This window comes from Branchiostoma lanceolatum, chromosome 1, assembly GCF_035083965.1.
Source record: "Branchiostoma lanceolatum isolate klBraLanc5 chromosome 1, klBraLanc5.hap2, whole genome shotgun sequence".
NCBI lineage: Eukaryota > Metazoa > Chordata > Leptocardii > Amphioxiformes > Branchiostomatidae > Branchiostoma > Branchiostoma lanceolatum.
In genome coordinates this window covers 40,759,534-40,769,732 of record NC_089722.1, presented here as the reverse complement: position 1 = coordinate 40,769,732, position 10,199 = coordinate 40,759,534, and the positions used below count along the sequence as shown (strand labels likewise).

General features: G+C 41.3%; 1 protein-coding gene across 1 annotated transcript; it reads left to right on the top strand.

Moving 5' to 3' along the window:
• The first annotated feature begins 1,753 nt into the window (after positions 1 to 1,753).
• LOC136423144 (PE-PGRS family protein PE_PGRS26-like) lies at positions 1,754 to 8,190 on the top strand. Its single transcript, XM_066411191.1, has 8 exons — positions 1,754 to 2,377; positions 3,081 to 3,167; positions 3,763 to 3,807; positions 4,384 to 4,502; positions 5,546 to 5,624; positions 6,376 to 6,504; positions 7,101 to 7,376; positions 7,537 to 8,190. Exons 1-8 carry the CDS (start codon positions 1,861 to 1,863, stop codon positions 7,551 to 7,553), a joined length of 1,269 nt encoding a protein of 422 aa, XP_066267288.1. The 5' UTR covers positions 1,754 to 1,860; the 3' UTR covers positions 7,554 to 8,190.
• The last annotated feature ends 2,009 nt before the right edge of the window (positions 8,191 to 10,199 follow it).

Below are 10,199 nucleotides of genomic sequence, written 5' to 3'. Positions count from 1 at the left end.
GCAGTCTGACGACTATTAAAACTTCATCTTACTGGGGGAAGGCGGTGTCAAAGGACGGAAGTGACGTCAAAATGGGAAATCTAGACACCGTTGTCGCTTTCGACACAGAACTAGTGAAACAACGTAATGATCTTGGAGGTTATCCGTGGCGGGGCTATGTATGATTTCGAAATCTGTAAAATAAATTTTTTGTTGCGGTCGAGGGGATTCATTAGCTGCTGCGATCCATGTGCAATGTTTCTCCATGTATGACATGTATCCACGAATCGATATCAGTACAATCATTCATTTCATTGAGTTACACGTTCGGAACTTATCTTACTGTCCTCAGGGGGTTTCTATTCATTGAAAAATGCTGTCGATCATGTTACCTGGTGGAATCAAAATTCAATACTCGAAGTATTAACGTACCAGCCTGGGTGCCAGCCTTTTTAAGCTTTACTCGGCTCTCTCCGTAGGCCACGGAAGAACGTGCACATAGAGAGCAGAGTAATGCCTTGGTCCCATTTCCAATCCGGGACCCGGCCGGGCTGTTTGCGAAAACGAAAAATTAAAACGTACATCAAGAAAATACACATTATATGGTTATTAATTAGGAGTATTTTTTTACGTTTTGTGTCGTGTGTTGTCCTTTATATCATATTTTTCGTTCCCACAAGGTGCCCGGTCGGGCCCAGGATTGGAAATGTGACCAAAGCATTAAGCCAATGATATAAAGCAGGTAATTATCCTGAGGCTTGGCGCCCCTTCCGTCTCCTGCATCATCACACATGTCTCTCTTTTTCTTCCACATAGCATGTCAATTCCATGCCACACCCCTGTTTGTTGTCTTTCACTAGGCCTACAAGTCTCTAGATTAATAATTCATGGTCCAACTGAAGTGCACTGAACCATGTTGAGAATTGAAGGCACGGCACTTTGGCGATAATTTTTTGGTTAACGTTTGAGCTAGCCTTGTAAAATATGACAGAAATAGATAAATGAATATATAGAAAACGAGACCCATAATCGAATTTCATCTTCGTTTATTCGACCCCTACCTACCCACATACCAAATATTATAACGATCCATCCACAGATTCAATAGTTATGCCGTCAACAGACACACAGACAAAAACACAATCATTCACAGACCGACACAAACAAATGGCATGTAAAACTCATATCTAACTGGTTCGAAATCACTTTGCTTATAATGCTTTCCTTTCTTGATGAAGGTAATTACAGAACAGTTGGAGACTGAGCACCAATTGCAATAGCCTCTACCAGGCTCCACAGGTCGCTGGAAAAATAGTAGAAATTGGCAAAATAGACGGATCACATGCCAGAGAAGATGGTCCGCCAAAGGTCGCAAACTGTAAATTCTTTGGCGGACCATCACTTCTGGCATGTTATCCGTCTATTTGGCCAATTTCTATTATTTTCAAGCTACCTGTGGAGCCTGGTAGAGGCTATTGCAATTGGTGCTCAGTCCCAACTGTCCTGTAATTACCTTCGTCAAGAAGGTTAGATATGTGTTTAGAATTAGATGCCGTTTGTTTGTGACTGTCTGTGTATGATTGTAGAGGCTACAATTCCAAGGCGTACTCGTCTGTAAGGAAACTGTTACACCTGCACGGTTTAATACCAGAGTCATCGACCCGACCCAGTCATTGTTTGTGTACGCGTAACCGCCGCGCCTCCTTCTTGCCTCGGGCGTGAATGCTTGATGAACCTAGGAGAGGTCGCAGACGATGCAAATGCGACGACTCGTCCGACAGGCTATTCTCAGTATCTGTTGACTTACCGCATATTGAAGACGTTGTCTGTGTACACAAGCGTCGCAGAAACAGTCGAGTCCCCACGATCAGAACGTACAGCATGAGCTACCCAGGTGCAGGCTATCCCCCCGGCGGCGGTACAGGCTACCCACCCCCGGGAGGGCCCGGCTACCCGCCCGCTGGTGGGGCAGGGTACCCTCCGAGTGGAGGGGCAGGGTTTCCTGGTGCGTTTCCACCACAACCGAACGCAGGGCAGCAGCAACCACCTCCGATGGGGTTCGGCGCACCAGCCACGGGAGCCCCGGGGTACCCGCCGATGCCAGGCGGGGGGTATCCACCTGCAGGACCGACGGGGTACCCGGGGGCACCCGGTGGTTTCCCCGGGGCCGGTCCACAGCCGCCAGGCGGGCCGGGGTACCCTGGAACCGGCCCGACGCAGCCGCCGGGAGCGCCCGGTTACCCTGGGTACGGGGCGCCGTCATACCCCGGGGGAGCGCCGGGATATCCCGGGGGGTACCCAGGGGGTGCCCCGACCCCTTCACCTGAAACCTACGGTCTACCCCCAGACTTCTACGGTCCCGATCCCCCCATGGACTATGGCGACGACATTCCGACAAGTGAGAAATTCAATGTTTTGATTGCAATTGTAGTAGATTCTCGCTAGGTGGTGTTAATCTTTTGACGCCAACATGTTTTGCGTCTTCTACGGCTGGTTACGACGGATAAAAACGGCGATCGCTAGAAATCTAGAATATAAACCACTTATTCAACTCTACAGCATAACGTGTAAATACTGCGCAGTGTACGTACAAATTAAAGTAGTACATGCATGCATGTTTTCGTGTACTGGCGCAGGCGTGTATTGCATAGCGTGCATGCTTCAGGCCATGGTCACACATTTCTAATGTTTGTTCTGGCAAGAAGTTGTTGGCAATGTGTACCTAGCCATTGACCTATTGATATATGCCCCAATAACATACTTGAGTTCTGATGCATTTGAGGACTTACTATTCTAGAGGTTCAAACACAGTGCAGTGTATATACCAGCTTCAATCTTATGTAGAAAGCCAAAGAATGGATGCATTAGTACCTTACCAAATTACATGCACATGATAGTACATCATGCAAAACATGAAAGAAGTACCGGGGATCTTTCTTTATCAATATTGAAAAATCCTACCCCTTTTGCTTTATCGCAGTATGTATATCTTGTGTAATGGCCCTGTTGAATTGAAATATAGCAGTTCTCTTGTGTAGTTATGGTTGAACTGTGCTTTGAGAAGACAAAACACTTTTTAATCAATGATATATCATCCGCAGTAATGCAGAGAGCGTCCCCGGAGGAGCAGCAGACGCTGGGGAAACTGATGGACCTGAACAATGTGTTGGAACGAGCAGACAGAGGAGGTGACTTTGAAAGACTAGTACTTCTTAGCTTGAAAGTTCATCTGTGTTGGTAGAAAAAATTCTGAAACCAGTTTTAACTGTAATTTCCAACACAAGAATTGGACTTACCCAAATTTTCGACTGTACGACACCAGTCTTTGCCAAGGAGTGAGCAATCCACAGCTGGGACGATGTCACGTTATGCAGATAGCACACGTGACTCCGAGAGCAGTGGATCATTAGTAGAATCACTTGTACTTCTTTGTAATTGTTTCCTAGGGGCATTCCTAAACGTTATGGGGGATATGGAAATGTATCATCTTTGAGCAGATATTGGGATGAAAAATCGTAATATTTTCTCCTTTGTATATGTTTGAATACGGGGCAGACAGAATCTTAGAATTTTCCATGTCCAATACTAATATTTGCTGTGCATAATAGAAAAATGCTTAAGTTAAGATAAGTCAAATGCATCTGTCAAAGGAACATTCTTTTGGGGAACTGCTTACATATACGCAAAAGTCTTGAATTTCAATTGCAAATGATGGAAGATAGCTGTTATATATTTTACACAGTGTTACAAATATTTATATCAATCTAATTTTTGTGTCCTCAGAACAGCACCAGTATTACCAGCAGGGTAAGAGGGGAAGGTATCACGGTAAGCGCATCAGTTTGCATTGTTCTATTGCAGTAATCTCCAAGCAGATCTAACGGTGGCCAAGGCCGTATCCAACTGGCAAAATGATATTCTTAGAAGACACATTTTTCCAGTTGGATACGTCCTTTGCCACCGTTAGATTTGCATGGAGATCACTGTTTCATCAGTCTTTCCAAGTTTCTTCAAACATTAAAAAACGATCTTATCGTTTTACCAATATCACGTCAAGTACATCTTTTATTTTTTTAATAGTCTTGCATAATGTACATGTACTACTTTTCTCCTGTATTTATTTTGAACATCTGGCAATATCCAAAGATATCATCCCTTCTTCCTTTTCGGAATACCACCGAATATTGCGGTTTTATGGGCGATTACGTAAGATACCTACCATCATAGATTGCCGCTCCAGTTCTTCATCCATTGACATGCTGTCTGTGTAGCCTCTCGTAGATCCCCGTCTGTACATGTTGGACCAAGTTTGCAGTTCTGTAGCTATGCTTGTGTTCTGACGAGTCCCCAATTCCTGTAGCATCATTCGGCTAAATAGACTAACTGTATACATCTGCCTTCCAGACCAGGAGTATGACGATCCGCACGGCATCACGGACAGACTGACGGACCTGGCCACGCCGCAGAACATCAACACGCTCAGGAAGTACGGACTGCTCAAGAAACTGGGGCCGCTCGGACTGGTCAGTACAACAGTTTACAGTTCTGTATATACTAGTATAGAAATACTGAATCAAAGTTGAACTGCAAACTGCCAACACAACAAATTAGACTTACCCAAATTTTCGACTGATCAGCTACAGTCTTTGTCAAGGAATGAGCAATCCACTGCTTCTGCGACGTCATATGATCCACTGCTCACATAGGCACGTGTCTTATCTATATAACGTGACGTCACAGAAGCAGTGGATTGCTCATTCCTTGACAAAGACTGTAGCTGATCGGTCGAAAATTTGGGTAAGTCCTATTTGTTGTGTTGGCAATTATAGTTCAACTTGGATTCAGAATGACTTCTACCAAGTTGAACACAGATGAAGTTTCAAGTGTAGTATAGAAATACTTTGCGTTTGGGAACGAATCTATAAGCAGCTACACCTGTGCTGCAGTGCAATGTGAACCAGTAAGAATTGGCATGAGGAAGGTGACAGATGGTCACCGAAACGTCGGCTGAATATATCACTTGGTTGTGTAAAAGAGTCTTTTTATTCAGTTTCCATTATAGTTAGTTATACTGTTAAATTTAGACACTGGATTCGAGAATCCTTGAAGTCGAATGATTCGAAAAAACTGATTTGACATTAAAAAAGGGAAAATATCAGATTATGTCAACGTTCCGCATTTCCATTGTCTTTCTGAATAACAATAAGTCCAGAATCTGTTTAAATTCTTCAGATGCTAGCTAGATCGAATGTTAGTGATTGAAGCTAAAATATTGTAATATCAGGGTCGAAAGTTTCAATCCCTACAATCTCGTGAAATTAAATGAAAAACAGATTCGAAGCAAACATAAGACAAAGGATAGTGTTTTCACAATAGGGCTATTGTTCCAAATCTGAAAGATATAGTAATTACCCAAATATTATAGCTGATCATAACCAAAATAATGGTTCCGTTACTTTGTAAATGTGTGATATAAATCGGTTAAGTCATCTAATCGATAACATGGACTAACATATTTTTTCATTAACCTGTTAACTCATTAACCTATTAACCCTCTAACCGGCAGGTTATGGGATCCATGGCGTACGCAGGGGGCGGGAAACATCACGGCAGTCATGGACACCACGGGGGCCATGGCAACCAGGAAAGGACGACGTTTTCTTAACTTGTGGCATACTTCAGCCAATGATAATAATAATTGTTTGATAGCAAACGTGCTACCAGGAAAGGACGACGTTTTCTTAACTTGTGGCATACTTCAGCCAATAATGATAATTGTTTGACAGCTAACGTGCTATTACTAGAATATAACGTTTAACATAGAGAATTCAGACTGGTACACACGACTGTAAAATGTTTCTTGGTCGCACAAGATTTTCAAACGGCATTCGTATATTCGTTTTGTTCCCATTATATAGCATCCTGTTAATAGTTTTGGTGGTTTATGACATTTCAACTTGACAAATATCAGAGAATTTTCAAAAGCGAGTAAGCGAATCTAATCGGAGTTAATCGAGGAAATAGCCTGCCGGCCGATTTTAGCTTCTCGTAAAAAAGAAAAGTTCAAACAAACGAAAACTCTCTGCAAAATTTGAAAACTCTATTGATACATGGCTCAGGAACGTTTAGTTCACCTAATTTTGGTTCACGACTTTGATTTGATATATTTTTTTGCATATTATAGTTATTTTGTTAATTTGTTTATATCTGTTGTAGTGTTTGTTCCGTCTATGATTTCATCATCATTTTCTGTATATACGTTCAATTCAAGTTATGTGATTTTTGTACCATTTGTCCTATGTTTTTCTGGACCCTCTTAGAAATCAACAATTTTGTTGTAGGGGCTACCAAGATGTTTTGAAGATGAAATGAATAAAAAGAAATGTATCCCACAGGTCCTAGGAATGCTAGGCGGACATGGCGGCGGGCACGGCAGCGGGCATCACGGTGGACACAAGAAGGGCGGGTTCAACCTGGGGTCACTGGCCAGTCTGGGGATGGGTGCCTTGGGGAAGGGATCCGGAGGTAAACATCTTCGCTTTACTATTTTTTAAGAAGTTAAGAATGACGTTATTATGATAAGAAACTATAGTCAGAGAAGTCGTTTACCCAGTGCTCGCTTTAGACCTAAACCACTGCAGTACCCACATCGACGAAATTGTTATGTGACAGGCTGAATTAAAGTTCTAAACGGGAACTATGCGGCTACTGATGTCTTAAAGTAAAAAAAAAAGGAGTTTGTCCTGTATGCGTGATATGTTCTTATGATATTTTGTTGAATACTCAACATAATAAGTATCGTTGTCATTGTTGGAAGCTTTCCGTGCAATACATCATAATTCCTACGCCAAAAATAGCATCCGCTATCTTTCGTCAGTGACTAAGGAAAGATCTGACAGAACTAGGTTTTATACCAAAACTCTGAATAGATATGTCAATGTGGTGAAGACAATTTCAGATGGTTCAATAGAATATCAAGTTAAGACATGGTTGTATGCTAATGAATCAATCAGCTCCTGTTGTTTTAGATGTCTAACCTTCATCAACGCATCGTATTTCCTTGTGTTTCATTTTGTATTTCCTTGAGGAGCAGATTTACTGATCGAACCCTGTGTTCACAGGTCACGGTCATGGTCATCACAAGAAGGGCAAAATGGGCATGCTGCAGAGCCTAGGAGGGCTGCTAGGGGGCGGGGGTCATCATGGCGGCCATCAAGGCGGCCACCACGGCGGGTATGGCGGCCATCACGGCGGTGGATATGGAGGCCAATATGGCGGCCAATATGGCGGCTACGGAGGTCACCATGGAGGTCACCACGGTCACGGCCAGCCTCGTTTTGACTTGAGTGACGGCTTTGGCATGGAAGACGTCAAAGCCCTGGCAAATATGGCTTCTGGTGAGACTTATTTGTGACATTCTTGTTATACATGTATTTGTATCACTATGGGGGTTGTTATTACTTTAATGACTCACAATTTTCCATTACTGTTGTTGCTATGATCATAGTTAAAAGCAGTTACACCCTTTAACTTGATTTTGTGTATTATATTTTTCAGGTAAGCGTGGATATTGAGAGATGTTCTGAGAGCCAAGGCTGGAAGACAGAAAGGGCAATAGGGTGTTTATTACACGTCGTGACGTCTCAGCTTGCAGATACAAACATTGTCAGATATCATCGCCGTCATGTTGGTTGATCTGATGGATCCAACATGGCGACCATCCAATATGGCGACTAGCCATTTAGATCAAGCAGAAAATGCTTCTTAGATAGAAAATCATTCATAAGCTATTATTGTTTTTGAATTGAACTGGAGCCAATCGTGCAAATGATTTTTTTGTCACAAACGACGTCATACGTCATAGCCACGTGACGGTAAACATCCGATACTCGACAAGGAATTTCAAGAGAAAGAACCGCCACTGAAGACATCATGTGCCTTATAAAATGGAAACTATAATTCATATTACACTGTAAAAATGTCTATCAACATATCAAAAATGATAGGACGAATATCGTTTTATGAGACTTACCTATAAGACAATGTTCCCTTGTATATTTGACATGTCCGTAAAGCATTTTGTATAGCCATAGGTTAAATTTTGGGAATTTTGTGAAACAAAGTATATCATTAAAATTTTGAGTGAGAACGAAGCTGTACAACATAGTGCAAAGGGGGCTAAATAATTTTGAAATACACATTTTGATCTTACCACTCGTGATTTTCCTTTGGGTTTGTATGTCTGTACTGTGTGTGAGTTTGAGTGTATTTCTTCTCTCGCTATATGCTTGACTGTCTTTGAGTAAATGTTTTTTTTCTGTGTGTGTGTTTGGAAATATACACATTCTAAGTGAAAAATGACGTGATAGTTTGTTTGCAGATTGTAAAGACATTTCTCACATTTTCTGATCACACTTGCTCTCTACACTCGAAACGTATGCCTGGTTGCCCTTTAAACTAATTCATGAAAAAAAAAACACATAGCACGATAGATCGGTTTTAGATTAATATCCTTCTTCATGTTTGTATTCAGTGTTCAAATTAGTCTGGAAACGCACCGTCCATTCATTCATTATTCATTACTTTACATTTGCTGGTGACGACAGTTTCTATCAGCGCATATATATATATATACATGTTCATAGCTTACAACTTTTTCTCAATTTTACGCCATTCAATGCTAGCAGAAGCAGTCTAAAATTTCGCACTCAAAGCCGGGTAGAGGGTATTTCTAAAACCTCAAAACGGAACAACTATGTATGAAAATTGCATTCCAACGATTGTCAGAATACTTGATTTGGGTCATCCTTTTAACAAAGGAAACTTGATAAGTTGTTAGAATGTTATATTTTTAACAGATATCTCAGGAAAAAATGAGCATGTTTAAAGTCTGGGTAGTCCTATAGAACTGCTTGTGTTATAGAGTAGACACCCAAAAAAGCTACTGCAATTTTAAGGTGCGGCCACATTCGTTTTCGTCGCGCGATGTTTAGCAAGACAATGACAGAACAAGCAGTAAGCAAGGATCAACGACAATTCCTTTTTCTCACAAAACAGGAGAAGTTTGTACGACACATTAACGACGTATTATACGAAGACTGCAACAGGGCGGCGTAACATCGGGTAGCGACTTAATACACTTTACTGAGAGAAACAGATAAGTGTCCTAGGATTTTAGGCAAATCTATGACTGCCTCAGAACTTACTATAGACATGTCGACAAGGATCTACGGCAGGACTGGCTAATTTTACACGACACTTTCACGAATGCCCCAAGAATGCCTATGTTGTGCGACGATTGGTACAGAGCCTCACGGTTTTGCCTCACGGTTTTGCCTCACGGATTCCTCCACGGGACGATTTCTCACTTGCCGAACTCATAACGCTTCACGACGAACGACTTCATGTCTAATTTCGGGAAGCTCCTGCAGACCAAGGAAAAAATCGCAAGGAACATTGAAATAAGATAAATAAAGGCTGAACTTAACACAACCAACGCTAGAAAGGATTGGGAATTAAATTTTCGGCTAACAAAATGGATGACACACATGATATGATGATGATCGCAAGAATCTAATGTAAACCATCTAAGTACTAGTATATAACATTGATTAAGTACACTTTAGATCTATATTATCACATAGCCAGATGGCGTCAACCAATCAGAAGCCTTCATTGCCCATGTGTTAATCGCCATAACATACCCGTGATCATCATTCCTACCATTATGTAGAGGATAACACACACGTGATCATCATTCCTCCCATTATGTCATCATTCCTCACATTATAGAGGGGGGGGGTCATATTTTTGTTAACATTCGTATAATGTTTATTTGTTTCCAACATTGTTTATTATTTTAGAATAAATCAAATCTATTGTATAAGCATATAACAAAATAGAATAAACCATTTCAATACAAGTCAAATCTAAACGGGCGGAATATTGTAAGTGGAGCCGCCCACAGCATTGTCAGAAGGACACCCAGCAGGGAGGAATGATGATAGTAGATACTAGATTTGAAAAAGATTTGACAAGCCAATATTGCAATGTTATTAAGTATTATCTATAGAAATGTTGGTTTTCAAAATGAAATCTATCATCTTCTGTTAAAAAAGGACAAATGTAAATTCTGAAATGCATTCTTAATAGTATAAGGGATCTATGCGTCATACAGGAATTGTCTACTCTTATATGGGTCAGTTTGGCTAAGCTATATG